At 44.7% G+C, this 21,280-nt stretch overlaps 1 protein-coding gene across 5 annotated transcripts in view; it reads left to right on the top strand.

The window, feature by feature from the left end:
• LOC119954114 (opioid-binding protein/cell adhesion molecule-like) overlaps positions 1–19,022 on the top strand; it is a 1,170,645-nt gene extending 1,151,623 nt beyond the window's left edge. For 3 of the 5 annotated variants that reach the window (XM_038779012.1, XM_038779011.1, XM_038779014.1), the window contains 2 exons: positions 11,574–11,609; positions 17,906–19,022. In XM_038779012.1, the coding sequence (XP_038634940.1) occupies positions 11,574–11,609; positions 17,906–18,009 (140 nt within the window). In that variant the 3' untranslated portion in view covers positions 18,010–19,022. The remainder of the gene's footprint in view (positions 1–11,573; positions 11,610–17,905) is intronic. The other 2 variants (XM_038779013.1, XM_038779015.1) reach the window with 1 other exon arrangement.
• The last annotated feature ends 2,258 nt before the right edge of the window (positions 19,023–21,280 follow it).

The raw sequence follows: 21,280 nt of genomic DNA on the forward strand, positions 1-21,280 counted from the left end.
AATAATTAGACATCTGTTGAAGTCAAATAAGGAAATGTTTAATCTGAAACTTGCAGGTTCATATTTATTTTCTAGGTAACAAAATCAATAATGCTACATTCCCACAAAGTGTTTTTATTGGGCCCGGCCAAGATCCTCCGGTATTTTAACATGACATCTAATTTCACTTGTGTTGCGACTCCGGGTCAGGTGGGGCTGGAATTGACCACGTGTTGGCCCAGGGAGTGGCGACACCACATAGAACCCGCTGACTATCCACCACCCATGGCTGCCCTCCACACACCCTGTCAGTGAAATTTTAAAACTGACATGCTTTCCTGCAAAAAGGGGCCTTTGCTTTCTTACCGCCAACTCTCCTGCCCTCACCGCAAGTTCTCGGGAAGCCATAGTACATCACCTTTCTCACCTGGCCCCAGTCGGACATTTGGGCGAGACAGGTGCGGGTGAATTTTAGGGTAATAAAACTAAGAGCGGCGTGGCAATCTGACTCTTGTTGCCACTCCATGGAAGTTCAGCGTTTACTTTGTAATGTTCCAAAGAATGCGATTTCTTGTTCCTTCTGCCCTATTTTAATGAGCTCTGCATTATATAAATACATTTTCCAATTGACTGCAGCTAATTGAAGTTATTAAAAATGTTGGCTGAGAAGTTTTCTTCTTTAACGCCTGTTTTTTAGATGCCACATAGTGCCTTACAGCTCCAAATTAGTCTCCATAGTGCACATGAAAACATATGCAGTGAAGCACAACAGAAATGGGCCGGGATTTTCCCAGTCCCGCGCCGGGCTGGGGAATACCCGCAACAGTTGTGCGGGCGCGGTGCCGGCCGCGGGCCGCTCGGCCGGGCCGCCGATTCTCCGGCCCAGATGGGCCAAGCGGCCGCTCTAGAAAGGCTGAGTCCCACCAGCGCCGTCCACACCTGGTCGCGGCCGGCGGGAACTCTGCGTGCATGGTCGGAGGCGGCCGGGGGGGGGGGGGGGGGGGGGGGGGGGGGGGGGGGGGGGGTGCTCTGACCCCGGGGGGGCCTCCGATGGGGCCTGGCCCGCGATCAGGGCCCATCCATCGGCGGGCCGGCCTCTCACTCCTTGGGCATATTTTCTTACGCGCCGGCTCCTGAACTCTCGCGCCATGTTGCGTTGGGGCCAATATGTTGAGGGAGGCCACCGTGCATGCGCGGGTTGGCGCGGCGCACAGTTCATGCCAGGATGGGAGGCTGGAGCGGCGTGAACCGCCCCAACGACGTGTTGGCCCCCTGTAGGGGCCAGAATCGGTACTCCCAGCGGCCCGCTCACGCCGTCGTGAAACGTGATGGCGTGGACACTCTGCAGCCGAATGGGAGAATCCCGCCCCGGATATTGGTGCAGGCATCAGTACATACAGTGAGCATCTGACAGAAATGTGCAGAGCAGGCAAATCATCACATTTAATTAGCTGAATTGACACCAAAGCTCCAGCCAATATGAGCCTCACACAGCTAAGTATAGGTTCAGTAGCTTGAGGGGCCACCCCCATCCAACTACAACCCCCCCCCCCCCCCCCCCCCCCCCCCCCCCGACATTTTCCAAACACTATTTAACGGATTAGCAACTACTTCAGTGAGGAACAGAATGTAAACTGCCGAAAGCAGTCAGGTTTGTGTTGGGTCGTAGGTTAAAGCACACCACCTATTCAGCCATCTCACCAGCAATAACTCTGGATGGCAGAGTTTCCTGAGCTGCAACAAATCCATTAGCTAAAGGGAGGGAGACCTGTTGGATCCAAGAGCTAATCCAATTTCACTAATGTGATGGTTCCAGCTTGTTTGCCTCAGTAACACCTCACAATTAGACACTGCACTCCAATGACTCCCACCTACTCAAGGGCTCTGGGCCTCTCCGAGATGATGACTTTACCCCACCGTGCACCAGTGAAACCTCTGACTCCACCCAAAGACACTGGCCTCTCCCAGAACCTCTTCACTCCCCCATTGCCCAAACAACAGCCTCTGATCTCTCGCCGAGGCCCTCTAACAATCCCTCATCAACTCATTTTGCCCCCTCCTCTCCACCCCCCACCCCTCCCCCCTCCCTGACAGCGTCATCCTTCAAACTTACTAGGTCTCTTCTTCAGCATCCTAGCCTGACTTTTGTTTTAAATTTAGAGTACCCAATTATTGTTTCCAATTAAGGGGCAATTTAGCGTGGCCAATCCGCCTACCCTGCACATCTTTTGGATTTTGGGGGTGAAACCCACGCAGACACGGGGAGAATGTGCAAACTCCCCACGGACAGTGACCCAGGGCCGGGATTCGAACCCAGGTCCTCAGCGCCGCAGGCAGCAATGCTAACCACTGTGCCACCGTGCTGCCCTATCCTAGCCTTACTTGAACCAAGACTGTTGATGAGTGCATCAACAAGGATAGTTTCACTGAAATCTGCCACAATTGTAACCTCAAAGTAGGGCAAAGGACCACTTTGCTAGACGCTGTGGAGGTGACCATCACAATAAGCTTTTTTGCTGCTTCCAGCCTGGAGCTGCAGATAACATCTCACAGTTTGCCAGCCAGTGTTGTATCTGGGAGGTCACTGCGAGTCTCTGTTCAGAAAGAGTTCATTACATTTCATTCCCTCCTGCTAGAGATGAATAGCGGGAGTCAGCATGTGACTTCGCTAAGACCGGTGGCTTCATTTTGACACAGCGTGCCATTGGCTGCACGCACATCGATTGGCGCGCCATAAGCCATCCCTGTCCTATAACACAACATAAAAGGGCTCCCCTCCCACTCTGCCCAGTTGTGCCTGTGTCCCCTGTGCCTTTTTCTGCTCTAGAGTGGCTGCAGCATGTCGGGCGGACTTTTCGAGGAGGACAATATGTTTGGCAATTAGACCTTCAGAAGTTCTAGGATTGCATAAAGACTAGACTTGACAATTTCAGTGTGGGACATAGAGCTGGTTGTCTGGCAAGCATGGGCAAAGGTATTGAAGGAGTGGCAGCTGTGGGAGTATGTATGGCGTATTCCTGGAGAGAGAGAGAGACAGACAGAGAGAGAGAGAGACATGAGAGAGATTGCGACAGAGAACAGTAGGTTTTTATTCTCCATCAGGATGACTCCTCATCAGTTCCGGTATATCATTGGACGGCTTTGAAACCCTGAATGCAATAACACTCCGATGTTGGGTGGCTATTGCTTTGTGCTGCAAAGGAAGCTGTGATATCAGCTATCCGATGCAACATCATTGTTGGGTCCACAAGTGATCAAAAGACTTTTGCCACCGCTTGCATGCAGTCAGGGATGGGCTCCGATGTTTGCACGTAGCTCGGTACCAAATTGCTGAATGTCCCGATGTTCCTTGAGAGCAAATGCAGACTCATTTTGGCAGGCTTCTCAACGCACCAAACATTTCCTTGGTCTTGCCCATCAGTGTTCCTCTCTCTATTCTGCCCTATGCAATCCTTATCTGAATCCTCTGTTGCAGAACATATGTGCCCAATTGGCACATCCTACCAGCTGGCTTTCCTGGAAATATACGAAGCAGTTTCACTAGCTCTTGAGCTGGCGCCCGAGGCATCAGTTGCCAGCACAATATTGCCCATTGCCAGTTGTTCATCCACACTGAAAGGGTTGGTCTCATTAGTATAATGTACAAACACAAAGTTGATGTTCAGTAATTACATCGATGAAAACAAAGTACCGTGCCAGGATGAACATTGTCCATGACGTGCTTGTATGCTTGTCAAAGGAACTTCTACAACTGGGCAGAATTATTTCTTAACACCGGCAAGAAGTTTCACGGTAAATAAGGAGAACAAACTTTAAAAAACAGTTTATGCTTTATTGCATAACTGATTTATATACTCGCCCTCTGGCAAGCTGCCTGGCAGCAGTGCTATCCTTGTCACCTACCTGGCTGCAAGTAATCATGCCCAGTGTCTTACCACCTGCAGATTCCACCTCTAGCCTATCCTCCAAGACAAGTCCATGGCAGATAGGGTAGAGAGTAAAAGGCTTCGAGTAAATCAGCAGAGTAAACAGGTGAATATAAGCCAAACAGAAATAAATCAGTGTGATCTGAGAATTAATGCAGAGACATGGCTACAGGATGACATAGATTGGGGCTTGAATATTAAAGGGTGCATGACATCTAGAAAGGACAAGAAGCTAGGAATAGGTGGAGGGGTGGCTCTGTTAATTAATTACTGCATTAGCATAATAGAGAGGCACCTAAAAAAGGAAATCAGAATATAGAAGAAATTTGGGTAGATGTGAGAAATTATAATGTCACAAAGTCACTTGTGGGAGTTGTCTCCCGGGCCCCTAGCAGTAACCACACCGTACGACGAAGTACAAAATGGGGAATTTTAATCTGCATACAGACTGGAAAGAGGAAAGTGTCACAGGAGAAAGAGTTAAAAGCTGTTATTATATATTTTACAGTCGGGCACTTGGAAAAAATAAAGGTTATCAGGCAGAGTCATAGTTTTGTGAAAGGTGTTCAGCAAATTTATTGGAGTTCTTTGAAGAAGCAATGTATGTTGTAGATAAAGGGGAACTGGTGGATGTCCTGTACTTGGATTTCTGGAAGGCCTTCGACAAAGTGCCACATCAAAGGTTATTACAAAATAAAAGCTCATGGTGTAAGGGGTAACAAATTGGCATAAATAGAGGATTGAGTAACTAACGAGAAACAGAGAGAAGGGTATTCTCCTGGTTAACAAGATGGAAATGAGTGGTGTGCCACAGAGATCAGTTCTGATGCCTCAAGGTTTTGCAATTTCTACAAATCATTTAGATGAAAAGACCGATGGTTGCTAAATTTGCGGACCCCACAAAGAGAGGTAGGTAAATAAATTGTGAAGAGAACACACATATCGATAGGGTAGGAGAATGGGCAAAGATTTGGCAAATGGAGTATAATGTGGATAAAGTGAGATTGACCATTTTGACAGGAAAAATGAAAAAAGCATATTATCTAAATGGTGGGAGATTACAGATTTTTGAGATGTAGAGGAATCTAGGTGTCCTAGTGCATGAATCACAAAAGATCAGTATGCAGATACAGCAAGTAATTAGGAAAGTTAATACAAGGGGCAGCGTGGTGATGCAGTGATTAGCACTGCTGCCTCACGGTTCCAAGGACCCGGGGTCGATTCCGGCCCCGGGTCATTTTCGGTGTGGAGATTGCACATTTTCCCCGTGTTTGCGTGGGTCTCGCTTCCACAACATAAAACGATGTGCAGAGTAGGTAAATTGGCCACGCTAAATTGCCCCTTAATTGGGAAAATGAATTGGGTACTCTAAAAAAAATACAATGTTACTGTTCATTGCGAGGCGAATTTTATACAAAAATAGGGAGGTTATACTGGAGTTGTACAGGATATCGGTGAGATCACATCTGGAATACTCTGTACAATATTTATATCCTTGTTTAAAGAAGAATATAACTGTTGGAATCAGTTCCGAAACAGTTTAGTAGACTAATATCCGGAATGGGATATTTTCCACCTGTGTGAAATTACAGTGGGGGCTTTCGATGCTTCCTGCCATGGTGGATCGTGAATCCCTCTTTAGACTGGTGTGAAACCAATTTGCATTCCGGAAATCTTCCTCATGCTGGGTTCTCCCTGATCCCAGCAGGAAAACACGCCAGACCAGAACACATCTGAACTATGAGGAAAGGTTTGATTAGCTAGGCTTGTGTCTGCTGGAGTTCAGAGGAGTAAGAGGTGACTCAATTGAGACATATAAGATCCTAAGGGGTCTTGACAGGATGGATACAGAGAGGATGTTTCCTCTTGTGGGAGAATCTTGAAGTAGGTTCTGTTTAAAAATAAGAAGTAATTTAAGACAGAGATGAGGAAAATTGTTTCGCTTGGTGCCATGAGTCTTTGGAACTCTATTCCTCAAAAGGCGGTGAAAGCAGAGTCTTTGAATATTTTTAAGGCAGAGGTAGATATATTCCTGATAAACAAGGGGTGAAAGGTTATTGGGGGATCGTTGGGAATGAGGTTGCAATCTGATCAGTAATGATCTTATAGAATGACAGAACAGCTTGAGGGGCTGAGTGGCCTACTCCTGCTCCCAATCACTATGTTTATAAGTTTGTATGTAGGACTTCTCAACCTTTTTGCTTTACAGTATCCCCTTCCATACTTTACAGTTCCACAAAACCTGGAGAGCAATATTTTTCTGTATAAAAGTCAGTTATACATCTAAACATTTTTTATATTTGTTTTACTTACCAAATGTGAAACTTGTTGCTGGTGTTCGGCAATAATTCTGCCAAGACATGGAGGTTTCTTTAACAAACATGGTCAATGTTCATCCTGGTTTGGTACTTCGTTTTTCACTGACAGAATGCTGCCACCAAGTCAAAAATACAATCTACCTATCGCACAAATGACTAATGTGGGATGTGAATTTCAGTGCCCGTGTGATGCCAGGTATACAAGCCGTACATCCTAATGACTGGGGACCGCATAAAACAGTACAACCTTTCTGCTGATCACAACTGGCGAAGTACTGACTCTACTCAACCAACAAACCTTTACTCGTAAAGCTCAGAAACATGGGGCAGAGCTCTCCCATGCCCCCATTGGCAGGATCAATGGCAGCCGGGGAGAGGGGGGGGCAGAGAAAATTTAGCAGGAGGTCCAAAGATCAGTTTTCCACCTGTGTGAAATTTCAGTGGGGGCTTCCGATGCTGCCTGCCATGGTGGATCGTGAATCCCGCTTTAGACTGGTGTGAAACCAATTTGCATTCCGGAAATCTTCCTCATGCTGGGTTCTCCCTGATCCCAGCAGGAAAACACGCTAGACCAGAACACATCTGAACTATTTTTGCATCCAAAAGTCGGGACTTACCCTAGACCCTAGAATACCACAGCAGTGGGTAGCATCTATCAGATGGATCCTCCAGCTTCATTGTCTTCAAGAAGGTCTAACATATTGCCTCAGAGTGTTCCAGGATATCCGCTTTCTTTCTTCAGGAGGCCCATCTTCTTTCTTCAACAGTGGATTCATTATGTTGGATGCCTTTTAAATATAACACCCGGGTATGATGGCACAACATGCCCATCAAGCCCGTTCCACCACAAAAGATGGCGCAAAACCCCAAGATGCGTCATTAATTATGTCAGTGAAGCAAGATGTGGGATGGTTTTCTGGTGGCCTTGGCAGTGGGAAAACTTCCCATCCCCGTCCTCGGAATTAATTTGAGATGGGAGAATTCTACCCATATTCCGTTGAATGTTGGATGTGTTTCTGTGAATTTAAATAAGGTTGGCAGTTAACTGTTCCCTGATGCAGTCTGCACAGTATTTCCCCGACCAATCAAATGTCCACTTGACAGCTGATCAACACTCTCTTACTGTATAAGTTGTTGCTCCCTTTGAGATTTGATATTCTTTCACCTTGCAAGAAGAAAAGCTTTGACAGCTTGTCCCTTTTTTCCGCAATAGCCAATAATTTGGTTACTTAAGTGCCTCAATTGGTGACCGGGTGGGAGGGTCATTCACAGGCCTTTCTGCCACCAATGTAATCAAGGTAGGGGGGCCGGTTTAGCTCAGTTAGCTGGACAACTGGTTCATGATGTAGAACAAGGCAAACAGCGTGGGTTTGTTTCCTGTACCGGCTGATGTTATTCACAAAGGCCCCTCCTTCTCAACCTTGCCCCGCCTGAGGTGTGGTGACCCTCAGGTTAAATCATCACCAGTCAGCTCTCCCCTTCAAAGGGGAAAGTAGCCTAGGCTCATCTGGGATAATGGCGACTTTACTTTAATGGGAGGCAGGAATGCGGCAGGTTCCACCCACCACCTTCTCGCCCGATTTTAATGCCCCTACTCACTGTCCACCAAACTCACCATGGGAAAGGGCACAAAACTTCACCCCATATGTCCAACATGTGAGACATGCAGCAGGGCTAAGGATATGAGGGTCAGCTGAAGCACACAAAAGTTAAATGTGAGGCCTGATTGATAGAAAATATTGATAGGTGATTGATGGGTGTGTGGCGACTTAAATAGTGCTTCAGGCGACTGGTGCAGTTGATAGGTAGACAGGGAGTGATACTTGAAAAGGCTTCCACTGAACCCGAGCACTAGAGGTCAGTGAACTTCTTGTGGAACTGCATCCTTGAGGCTTAACTTTGGCATTGACTCCCGCGCTTGTTGACTGCCAACTGCCTTTTGATTATGTATCTGGAGGGGCTTTTTATCCCCTTTGATTGCGGCCATATCACCCCCTTTTCCACTGAGGATGGAGTACATGTTATGCTCTCATGCCTAGGAGCACAAAACAAGCAGGTTTGGGATGAGGCACTGGAAAATGATAAAACTGTGGAATACACAATTTATTCTCAGTTTTTTTTCTCAAGTTCCAAAATGGAACATTTCTCAGTGCCAGTCAGAGGAGGAAACACATTGTTTGCGTATTTACAGCCATGATTTTCTGCATCTGCATTCCAAGCTGAGGACACATTGGACAATTCGACTGGGGTTTTCCTGATATTTGCTCCAACATGTAGTAAAATCGCTCCAAAATAAATTACGTTTTTTTCATATTTTCTGAAGCATTTTCTCAACTCTGGGTTGAGAAAATATTCAAGGATGAATAGAGCACTATATTGGACCAGTCTGTTCTGAGAGCCTGGCATGGCTCCAATTTCTAATTAATTTATTACATATAAATAGAACTTGTATGTTCTTTGGAATTAATTACATCAACCGAAATATAAATTCTTCCATCATTACAGTGCTCCTCATGGGCGGGATTCTCCCATCGGGCGACTATGAGCTGGCGTACAAATGGGAGTGTTTTACTCCAGCGTCTGCGCCCGTTCCGGGACCCCATTTTGCGGCCCATAGGGGGCAGCACGGCGCTGGAGCAGCCCATGCCGCTCCAGCTGCCGATCCCAGCCTGAACATGGCGCCATGGGGTCCGCGCATGCGCAGTTGGGCCGGCGCCAACTAGCACATGCGCAGTGGCCTTCTTCCCCGCGCTGGCCTGATGCCAAATGGCGCAGAGCTACAGGAGCCAGCACGGAGGAAAGGAGGCCCCCCCAACATCCTATTCTCATAGGATGGGAATAGAGGGATACGGACCCAGGAAGTGCAGAAGATTTTAGTTTAGACAGGCAGCATGGTCGGCACAGGCTTGGAAGGCCAAAGGGCCTGTTCCTGTGCTGTACTTTTCTTTGTTCTTTGTTCTTTGACAGAGAGGCCAGCCCGCCGATCGTTGGGCCCCGGCCAGGCCACTATGGAGCCCCCCCCCCGCCCCGGGGTCGGACCCACCCTCCCCCCCACAGGCTGGCCCCGGACCTTTCAACACCAATGTCCCGCTGGCTCAGAGAATGTTAGAACGCCGCCGGCGGAACTCGGCTTTATGATGATGGCCACTCGGCCCATCGGGGCCGGAGAATCGGCGTGCTGGCCCAGGCCGGAGAGTCGTCGCATACCCCGACCGGTGCCACGCCGGCCCCAATAGCGCCGATTCTCCGCTCTGCGGAGAATCACGTCCCAGCATCGAGGCGGCGTGGCGTGATTTGCGCAGCCCGCCGGCCATTCTCCGACCCGGCCGGGGGGTCGGAGATTTCCGCCCCATATTCCTCTGGATTGGCCAAGCGGAAACATGAATTGTTTATTCGTAGATAAGCTCATTGCCATTGTTCGGCCACCAAGAATTTGCTTGAAACTGTCCCAAATTCTGAGCTTTCGATTGGTCTGGATTCAAACACAAGTTCCAACGTTTTGCACGACCAAACCTGCTTGCTTTCATACTGTGTCTAGCATTGTTCTGAAGTGCAGTTTTTAAAATGAACCTTAATTCTATTCAGAACATCTCTAACTTATATTTGAGCAAAGGAACAAGTTATATAACTGCCATCAGTCCATTTGTGAATTTGGTAAAGATTTGCACTAGAAATGCAGGAGTCCAATACCATTACATCCAATGAACAGCAGGTGATCCAAGATAACCACCTCACATTTTAACCATGATACATGAATCAACTGGGAAATAAATGGAAGATACATTGATTCAGTATGGAACAGGCAGTGGCTACAAGAAAACAAAGTGTTATATGTACAGTGAGGATGCAATTCAATTTTATTTGCAGAGAAACACACATTGCTTAGATAAGTAGATTGTTGTCCATTCATCTGGATCTCTCCTTTAAAGAAAATGAAGTTGGTTCAAACACAAGATGCAATTAATGGTACCTGCAGTGCAGTTTGTTTAAATTCAAGTCAAGGTTTGTGCTGACGAAAGGTTCAATCTTCAGAATAACATTTATGATTCAACTACATGGTATCTGAAAGTTGAAAGTAGATGAAATAAAGAATCAGACATTTGAACTAACAATTCTTGCAAACGCTACTGTCTGCTGTCTTGAGCTTTGCTGTTTTATTGTTTGCACCATTTGCATTGATAATGTTACAATCATCTTTTTAATGATTTGTCATAGTTAAAAAAAATATATAGTTTGATATGCGACCTTTTATTAATTAATCCATAACATTATGGTAATGATTTTGAACAAATCCAAAATCTACTTTTTCTATTGACAAATCTTCATTATATCTTCAACCTGAATTCATACATGCTTCTTGAATTGAATATCCAGTTTATTAAATATTGCTATATCAGTCCTGAGAAGTCACTATGCACTCGTGGGCTCAAGTCTGCTGAGATCTTTGAGCAACCTACATTTTTCAACAACCGCATATAGCTCTGAGGTGCTGGAACAATCCACTCACTGGGAAAGGTACTTTTCAAGAGCCCATAGTTTGAATGTTCTGAACAATTAATGCTACACTTTAACTTTTCAGCCCCCTTAAATGGTCCTTTATATTTGAGTAAAGGAAAATGGTCTGCAGAATTTCTAAGGCTCGTGAGAATTCCACCAACTCCCCTTCTGCGAAAGAATTTCTCCACTAGAAGTTCTAGACAGCAGAGAGCTTTGAGTGAACGCTTCCAGAAGAGAGATCAGCTTTTCCTGTGTTCAAAGCTTAGATGATGATCATATCCCTCAGTCAAACCCCAATCACTTTGTTAACATGGCACTGACTTGAATCCTAAAATGAGCCATGATTGCTCTACATTGGATGATACCAGAGAAGCGTTGGTGGATTCCATAATCAAGAGGCATAGCACAGGAAGTATTTACCTATCCAAGGCTGCTTTACAGACTGGTCTCACTGAGGGAAGGTTGCAAAATAGGCTGTCTACAACTGGTTGGTCTCTCTATCCTGACATACAGGCTGACATATAGAGCACGTATGTAGGCTGGTGCCAAAGTGTTAGTGACTTTTATTTAATTTTCATGATTAGGGTGCATGGAGGAATTGGGTTGCTCTTGTTTTGTCTACTTCACCTGAAGTGCCTGTGATAATTTCAAGCCAGGCATCGTCAAGACCACCCATTGTAACACTGGACCTTCGATTTCAGACTGCATGTATTTTGCTCTGGATTTAGCATCCAGTGCATCACTTGACTAACACTGAAATCCTGTATTGAAGTTTCCTCCACACTCTTGTTGCAACTTAGTTTACATTTAAATTGTTCATCATAAGCTTTTTGCTTTCTTCAATTTTTTTTAGAAGAGAAAACTTCTACAGTTCTTGCAAATTGGAAAGGTTTGTAAAATTAAAAAAAAAGATTAAAAATGCATGAAACAAATTATAACTGCACTACAACTTAACAGTCTCTGTGAATCCTGATGAATACTAAACTAGATGCTGGTGTTCAACTAAATTAACCCATTAACCCAAAGAAATTGGTCTTCAGTACCAGTACTGTTGTTGCCTCTTTATAGCTTCTAAATAAAGTTTCTCCATTAATTAATTCCCAGTATCCAGGTCCCTTTAAAATGTCTGTTGCTTTGTAGTGTTTTCATTCATCTAGTTCAATTAGCACAGTTGTAGTGATCTGGTTTAGTTGTTTAGTTTGTTGTACTGAATGCATTGTAAACATGTGCATGTATGTGTTTAAAGTTTCATCTGTAGCATTGGACCATTTTAAATTGTACACTGAAATACTCACTATATGCATTGTGATATGATGCTTTTTTGAAACGCTATTTTGAAAGTACCTCCTCATGGAAAGGAATACAGCCTAATCCCTGGTAAGATCAACCTAGAACGTCCAGTCACCTTAAAGAAGAAGAGTGATCTTGCCGGGCGTGATTCTGTCATTAAAAACGTATTTTCCAGATGTTGTATGATAGAAACATTTATTTGTAAGCTCAGATTCAGGCCTGTGTTCATAGGTTAATTTTAACAATGTTGGATAAATGGAAAAACATGCTAATGTTTTTGGCTCAGACATTGGGAGAAACGTTATGACACGTTCACAGTGGATGTCAATATCGGTGTGTAAAAAGAAACAAAAATGCAATTTGTGCTGACAAATTGCAAATTTTCACAAATTGCTGGATAATTTATGCTCCACTGTTAGCTCCAAAAATCTCCCCATTGACATCTATTGTCTGTCAAGAAATTGTGGGATTTGTGTGGTAAATTTTAAATTCTTGCCTTATTTTTCATTTATGTGTCTTTTCTACCCCTTTCAATCCATTCTCTTTTCCCCTCTCTGTTTCTCTTTCTGTACTCTAATCAACCCTGATTTCTTCCCTCATTGGCTCTGTTTATTTTCATCCCTTTAATTTCATTGTTTGAGCTGATGGACCATTGAACCCGATATTTGCAAGGCCCTGGATGACCTTGCTGTGCCTTTTATCAATTTGCTTTTCCAGCAATTTGTGGTGTAAATTTAAATGATTTGAAGAGTGAGGTGAAAAGATATATCCAATTTACACTGCTTTCCCCAAGATGCAACACTGAATAAAATGCTGGACCATTGTGTAATAAAGTAGCCATAGTCCCAGATGGCTTTTGCCCTTTGAAGGGGAGAGCTAGACTGGTGGTGACTTAACCTTAGGATCACCGTGCCTCAGAGATCGGCAAGGTTGAGAAGGTTCATGAATAACCTCAACCGGCACGGGTATTGAACCTGCGCCATTGGCCTCGCTCTGCATCACAAACCAGCTGTCCGGCCAACTGAGCTAAACCAGCAATTTACAATGCTTGCCCCAAGCCGCAATACTGAAGCAAATGCTGCTCATTGTAGCATGTGGGCTGCTGGCATTGAGATGTGGCGTAATGGCCCCCTGTGCTTATTTCATCCTCCTTTCACAGCAATAGCAGACATGAACTTACTTAGCATCAACTTATTTTCTTTCTTTAAATGTTTTGATATCTCTGCTGTAATAGCAGATAGGAATTTTCACTGACCATTTTATGCAATTGTACCCATTGATACCACAGCACGATTTTGAAGCTCCTGTGATTAGCACTTGAAATAATCTTGTCTGCTTGTCAGATTTTTTTTTGCACCTTTTGCATTTTGTGACACAAAAAACTCTTGTTACCTTTTTTGTCCGCATAGGCTATCAGTAAAAGAGAACCTCTTTCATTCTGTGTTTTAAGGCTAGTGTATGAAGATAAACCACAATGACTAAAAGTGCTATTGTACATTATCACTCTGTAAAGCAGCTTCTTATTAGCTGTCGGTTTGATGTGGTGAGAATTCAGTTTATACAATAATATTCTACATTGTAGGTTCAACAGAAAGATCATCTAATCTTTTAAGAGTGACAGGAAAATTTAAGCAAAAACAAGGAACATAATAGTGAAGCAGGAACAAAAAGCTGTCAGTGGAATGCTCAAGAGGGTGCATTAAAGAGACAGTATAATTTTGGGGGGACTACAGTACATTAGTGGTCATTACCATCAGATACCAGAAGACTACTATGCCATCCTTCTGTTAACTCCCACCGTAACAGGCCATTGTCAGTAACCCTTCATGTCTTCCCTATCACAGTTACATAATTTCAACACATGCTATTAAAATACATGGTCCCACTGATTGAACCTTGAGTTCATATTAAAAGGAAGGTGGCTGAATGGCAAGATCACACCGGAAGATCCAAGAGCCTATTGATTGGATTCTTTCCCCTCATTGGAAGAGAGAGAGTCCTACTGTTTAAAGAGCATGTACTACCAATTAATTGGGAATCATTCAATGTTAAAGTTAAAGGAGCCCTTCTGGGGTCAGCAAGTTTAGTTTCTTTGATAACAAGGGGCGGGATTCTGTGATCCTGAGGCGAAATGTTGACGCCGTCGGGAAAAGCTGTCGGCAATTATGGCCCCTACACGGCACTGGAGCAACCCACGCCACTCCAGCTGCTGATCCCGGAGTCAACTGGGCGCCGTGGGGTCCGCACATGCGCAGTGGCTCGGGTGCCACCGCGTATGCATGGCTCCCTTCTCCGCGCCGGCCCCGACACAACATGGAGTAGGGCTACAGGGGCTGGTGCTAAAGAAAGGAGGCCCCCAGTACGAGAGGCCGGCCCACCAATTGGTGGGCCCCGATTGCGGGGCAGGCAACAACGGAGGCCCCCCCCCCCACAGGCCGCCCGTACCCTTCCACGCCGAGGTCGGGGCGGCGTGGCGTGATTTGCGCCGGTCGCGGCGATTCTCCGGCCCGGCCCCGGACTGAGAGAATCCCGCCCAAGGTGTTTGTTTTGGAGATAACTTATTAAAATTAACATTAGTGTAAATATTAATCCAGCTAACAATAGAATATTTTCTAAAGTACAGCAGATAGAAACCAGGACCGGGATTCTCCGCCATTCTTGCCGGCAGGATGCTCCGGTCTCGCGACAGGGAATGGAGTTTGGGCTGAGCCGCAAATTCTTCCGTTCTCGCTGGCAGCGGTGGTGGGGTGAACTCGAATCGGAGAATCCCGGCCCAGGGAGAGAAGAAAAATTCAGAGTTTATTTCAGATCAACTTTTGTACAGCAACTGGTGGCCATCTTGATGTCATTCATAGTGAATCTTCACGCCACTCAATTGCCAGGCAATGACTATATCCAACAAAGGATAATTCTCCCCATGACAATCAATGGCATTTCCATTGCTGAATCCCCCACCTCCAACATTCTGGGGGGTTAACATTGAAAATATTGAACTGGGCCAGTCACAAAAATACTGTGACTACAAGAGCAGGTCACAAGCTGCATTATCTGCTGTGAATAACCCCACATTCTGATCCCCAAAAGCCTATCCACCATCTACAAGGCACAAGTCAGCAGTGTAATGGAATATTCCCCAAAGCCTATATGAGTGCAGCTCCAATAACTCTCAAGAAGCTCAACACCATCGAGGACAAAACAGCTGATTTGATTGGTACCTCATCTGCCTTGTTTGAATGCCCTTGGATCTGAATATTTGAAAAGGGAAGCTCTTATTGGGTTATTAAGACATTTGACACTATCAGTGCATACGAAAATGAATGGGAACATGGGTTTAAACTTAAAGGTCGGGATTCACGATTAGGCAGAGAATAGCACATTGCGCCAAAGCCGGGACTCATGCAGTGTCAGACCCATCACGCATCCCGGGTTCTGGCCAACCGTCCATAATGGGCTTCCCGTTCAGAGCAGGCAGGGACTTGATCATGAAGCAGAACATTTTTTACATGTCATTCGGGGCTGAAAGCCCGATTAAAAGCCTTCCTGCATTGCTCCTGACCCCCAGCCCACAGCAGGAACTGCATCGGGCACGCTTTGGTGTAGGTCCTGACCAGCGTGAAGCTGGCGTGTTGGACCCCAAAAAGGGAGTCAAGGAGATAAGTCCAGTGCCCATGTGCCCCTCTGCCGCTGCTATGCTGCAGAGCGAGGATCAGCTAAGGGTCCTGGGGATTGGGTGGGCTTGGGCTGGGAGGAAGGGGCTGACCTCAGGACACCCCACCCAGATTAAGGTCTCAGGGTTTGACTGCCCCTTCTAGCCCTGAAAAAAATGAAGATCACTCTAGCATGGTGATTTCAGTTAGCTCTCTGATCAAAATCTTCACTCTTGTATGTGTATTGTGAAGACTTTGAAGTGGTCGGGTCACTTTAATCCCCATGACCCCTGGACACCTGGAAGGCTTCTAAATCACAGCCACACTCCATTGTGTGGAATGGACTCTGCATTCTCTCTCTCAGAAGCTGCAGGTGTAAGAATACGCCTTTGAAGTCCTTTGACTAACAGAAGTCAGTTTCAATGGGGGGAGTGGGGATTGCCTTTTGTAGCCTGTACGAGCAGCTGAATTAGCCTGGACACTTTGAACTGCTCTGTGTGACAGCTGTAAAGCAGATTAATCAATTGATTGTTGATGCAAGTATGCAAGCCCCAAGTACTTTCCCTTTCCTCACAGCTGTTCACTCAGCCCAATGCTTCAAACATTGCATCTTTTCAAGTCTCTGAGCCTTCCCAGAAAGTTGAAAGTCTTTGAAAACCTTTGTTTTAATTCAATTTCACCATCCAGTACCTTTAACTTGTCTTTGATTGACAGCTTAATGGTTTTTACACAGCAGACAGCAACTTTGTTCATTTATTTTTCTAATTATGGTTGAACACATTTGAAGTACCTCCATTTTCCCGAACCGCAATGTTTATTGACACCCAAACACCCGTGTGAAAAGAGGAACTGAAAGCACTTAGTTGCTTTGACGTTTCCTGCAGCTGTCAATCAGAACAAGGATGTTTATAAACATTGCGGTCAGGTTTGAAGATGGAGGTTTTGATCATAGAGCTACCTGAAATCATCATGCCAAAAGTAATCTTCAGGTTTCCCAGGTTAGAAGGGGCAGTCCACCAAAGAGACTCTTATCCCGGGGGAGAACCCCGAGGTCAAACCTTGCCCACAGACCAAGCACACCCAACCCCTAGGACAACTGGGGGACCTCCGTCTGCAGCCTGACAGTGGTAGATGTGCACATGGGCACGGGACTTACCTCCTTGATACTCGGTTGGGTCCAATATGCCAGGACAAAATATCAGTGCCATGGGGCAGTGCGCCTTTGGCAGTGCCAAAGGACAGGGCCTAAAGAACAGGGTCACCCTCATCCCTACATAGTGTTGGGGGGGGGGGGTGGGGGGAGACGGGGATGACCCATTATTTTTGTGGTGGGGGCAAAGGAAAGGATGCACCTCTTTTCTGAGGGGTTGGGGCTGCTCCCCCTGTCCAAGGGAAGGGGGGGGGGGCACCACTTCAATCCTAATGGGGCAAGGGGCCCTGTCTGTGAACTCCATGATCGGGACACCTCCGAAAGCCAGAAGGTGGGCTGGCCGCGTACTTCCCAATTTGCATATTTTTAAACACCAAAGGTGGGTGAATCCCATCTGGGAAGTGCTGCCAGCGACAGCAGGAAGCACTCTGGTTTTCCCGCTGGCCGGAGCACTTCGTCGCAAATGGGAGAATCGTGACCCAGATGTATCCCTCAATATTTGTATGTATCCCACCGCCATACAAAATATAGACAACCGTGCTTTAACCCAAGTCATTACGGATCACTGGCTACTGTACCAATGTGAACGTTCATCGAGTCCCCATGAGACATTCCTATTTTAAGTCTTTTTCTGACTTACATTGAGAATAAATCAGGTAAACAATATTGCAGCCCATTTCTGACTCGTACCAAATTCTGAAGAATACCACAAATGATTCCCTCCCTTCTATCCTCAGCAACCTCCTTTGATATATTTTGATTTAAAATTTGACAACAAAACCTGAAGCAAAATTTGGTGAATTGTGGTATATTTAAATACAATTGACTGAGGAAGCTGTGTTTAGTATAACAAATTCATTGCATTTTAGATCTTTACAGGGGAAGCAGTCAACAACTGTGTTATTCCAGAGGTGAAAGGTAGTGCAGTAAACAGTCCTTCTCGAGGATACTGTCTCTTAAACAACATATAGTAACTTCATAGCTTTCAAGCACCTCCTCAGAGGTATTTCAGGGTCAATATAAGCTACAATCTGCAGAATAGTGGGCTTCAAAATGTAACATGTGTCAGCTGGTAATAATGTGCTTGTCCATTTACAGATCGGGGCGCAGTGATCACTGGGAACAACAATGCTTCTGGAGGAATGACTGCTTCACTATGGCTACTGGTGATACTCTTCGTCCACTTCCTCTTCAAATTTTGACGTGGCATGGCGCCATTGAACAGCGCACTGCCTCTAACCCGAACAGAACAAATAAACTTTATCCTGCACAGGTTGTGCACAGGCTGTAAAACATCGCGTATAGGTTCTGTGCTGACGAGTATTTGTTTTTGTGAGTCCATACTGGTATTTCCCCTCTGTTGGCTGCAGGGCGCTGGTGCATAATTGCTGTCAAAACTGTTAATTCAGTTTCTGTTGATTTTCCACTTTTTAATCCTCCCATGTTTTAGCTGATGTAGTGTTTACATATTTTATGCTTTTAATGATGTTTATTTATGCAGGTACTCTTCATCAACCTTTCCCTCAACATACGTAAAGCTGTCTGTGGTTTTACTGGGTGGATAATATACTTTACCTGTATACTATTTGTAGGCTACCAGATAAATAATGTAATATGCCTGTAGACCATTGGCTAATTAACAGGTGGATTGTGGCCCATTGGCTGGCTAAACAAACATCGAGCAGATAATCTGCAGATTTATAACAAAAGGGGCAGTTTTGCATTAAAGTTTAAGGATCTTTATCTTAGAGCAATTCTATTCCAGAAGTATTTCACACTAACATTTAGGCCCATATTGACTATCACCATCATATATAAATTGTGGAAAACTAATAAAATTGTATATGTCATGTACGTTAAAGTAAATATATAACTCTTTAGTTTCCATTATGATTGTGTATTATGTGTGCACATAACCATGATTCTGCACTTTGAGTCCAATATACTTATAAGATTTGCTGAAGGCTTTTCCTGTACTGCAGTGGAACTGGGCCAGAGTAAACAACAGGAGAAATAGAGGGCCATTTGAACTGCATTCTGGGACGGTCTTTCCAGCATATTGTGTATTTGGTGTCTCCTAGTTTATATGTTACTAGTTTCTAAAAAGGGAAGCCATGTGATTGCTTAAAGCTGCAGTATCCCTTTTATTTTTTTGGCATGATGCATTTCTCTGAGAACAAATTAAATGTATACAATGGTACCCGTTTAAAAACTATTTCTGGCTATGTGAGATTTTGTTCTAATTACTTGTCGCGGAGGTTAGCTGGAATTATTCTAGAAAAGACGCTGCAGGTTTTGCACTTCAGATGTTTGCCGCTGTTTATTTTAATTTCCAGCTGTAATCGTTTACTTTTCATTGCTTATAAGCTTGTGGGCTTGACAGTGTAATTAATTGTTTTATTCGGCAAGCCTCAGGCAGCAGCTTGTTGTGTACTCCAAACACATTGTTCTTTCCACAGGATATTAGATCCAAGAAGCCACGTAGCAGTAAACTTTCATTTCTGTAACTGTGATAGCGCAGCAGAGCAAAGTCCAGGGATAGAAAATTTACAATTGGCTTTACTCAGAAATGGGCAGTCATGGTATTGACAGGGACTGATGGGTGATAGGGAGGGAAGGGTCTTGCTAATGTTAACCTGGAGCAACCTTTGGTGTTGGAATTTTTCCAATTGATTAAGTTGCTGAATGAAATCTGTTGTATTGGTTTTGAACTTTCAAAACTGAGAATATTCTGATTGCATACTTGAGAAATTTTACCAGACCTTCCTTCATCCTTTGAGATAGGAGGTGCAATGTTATAGGGAAATGGTGTGTTGGCTAAGGACCAGCAAGATCCACGTTCAGGTGATATGGAGTTTCTGCCATTAATGGGATTAGAACTCCTGACATAATGTGAACCAAGTATACCTATCATTCAATCATAGAATCCCTACAGTTCAGAAGGAGGCCATTCGGCCCATGAGTCTGCACCGACCCTCTGAAAGAACACCCTACCGAGGCCCAACTCCCTGCCTTATCCCCGTAACCCCACCTAAACTTTGGACACAAAGGGGTAATTAGCACGACCAATCCACCTAACCTGTACATCTTTAGATTGTGGGAGGAAACTGGAGCACCCGGAGGAAACCCACGCAGACATGGGGAGAACATACACACAGACAGTCACCCAAGGCTTGAATTGAATCTGGGTCCCTGGTGATGTGAGGCCCCAGTGCTATCTGCTGTACCTGTCACCATACTGCCAACCATCCTGATGTAAAGTATGCACTGCAAGACGCAACGCGGACTTCTGAAGTGTAAAACCAATCTGCACTACAAATTGTTTTCTAAATTTAATAAGCAAAAAGATAAATCAACTTACAGTTGATCAACCAATTTTTAAACCCCTCTTACACCTTTTCAGTTGGAAAGTTTCACAGGGAAGCTGATCCAACGTATGGTCTCTTAGAATTAGTTGTCTCTATGTTTAAGCTTGAGCTATCCAGAAGAAATATCTTCAATCTTACAGAATAAAACAGACACTGGACAGGTATGGTCAAGTACATTTCAATTTACTTTTTTTTAAATATCTTAGATTTAACCTACATTTGCCAACCTTATTAATCTGGTTATTTCAGAGCCGTGTAGATTATTGGAACCATGTAAAAATTGCTCAAGAACTTCTAATACAAGATGCAATTGCAATTGTTCTCTGATATTATTTGCTTCAGTTCTTAGAGGACAAAAGAGTTTTCTTTGAATTTCTGGGCAACAAACATGTTTTTGTCATATGTCAAATGGCTTTTTGCAACAGAAAAGGGAACAATCCTGAATGTTATGAAATCTAATGAGAGCAAGGTACATATGGCCAGCAGTGTCTGCAGAGTGAAATGAAGGAAGTTGGCATTAAACTAGAGAGCCTTTCTTTTTGTTTGGCAACTTCTTTCATAATTTCTGCTCTTCCTGTGTTTAATATCATCCTGCACCACAAAATGGCCCCCAACCAGCTTAAATGACAAGCCAAACACCAGCTTCCAGACCCTGTCAAAGCCACTTTGTACCTAATGATTAGAAGATGTGCACAGCAAAGTTACCCTGGGTTGCTATGTAGTGATGCTTTGCCCAGTTAAATGTCCTACCAATTCTTTGCGGCAACAGTATAGGCGAGGTAAGAGCTTGTCATGTGAAGAATTACACATACTGACTATCTCCTATCAATCCATGGTGCCTTTGGAAAAAATAGCTTAATCGAGAATCTGTTGTTTCAGTACAACATCTGGTTTCTGGCTACCTTTCAACACTCTCAGCTCCAATAGATTTGAGAGATAATTCAGAAAAAGATAGCCTTTATATCAGAATGTAGAGGTCTTTCATTCGACCTGAACCCCTTTGTGGCTGACATCGGTTTACTGCCAATAAATGGAGTTCATGCTCACAAGGGACCACTTCATAAACCTCAGCCACCTTTGGGCATGTAAGACAATGAGCGGTTGC

Source organism: Scyliorhinus canicula, chromosome 19, assembly GCF_902713615.1.
Source record: "Scyliorhinus canicula chromosome 19, sScyCan1.1, whole genome shotgun sequence".
NCBI classification, from domain to species: domain Eukaryota; kingdom Metazoa; phylum Chordata; class Chondrichthyes; order Carcharhiniformes; family Scyliorhinidae; genus Scyliorhinus; species Scyliorhinus canicula.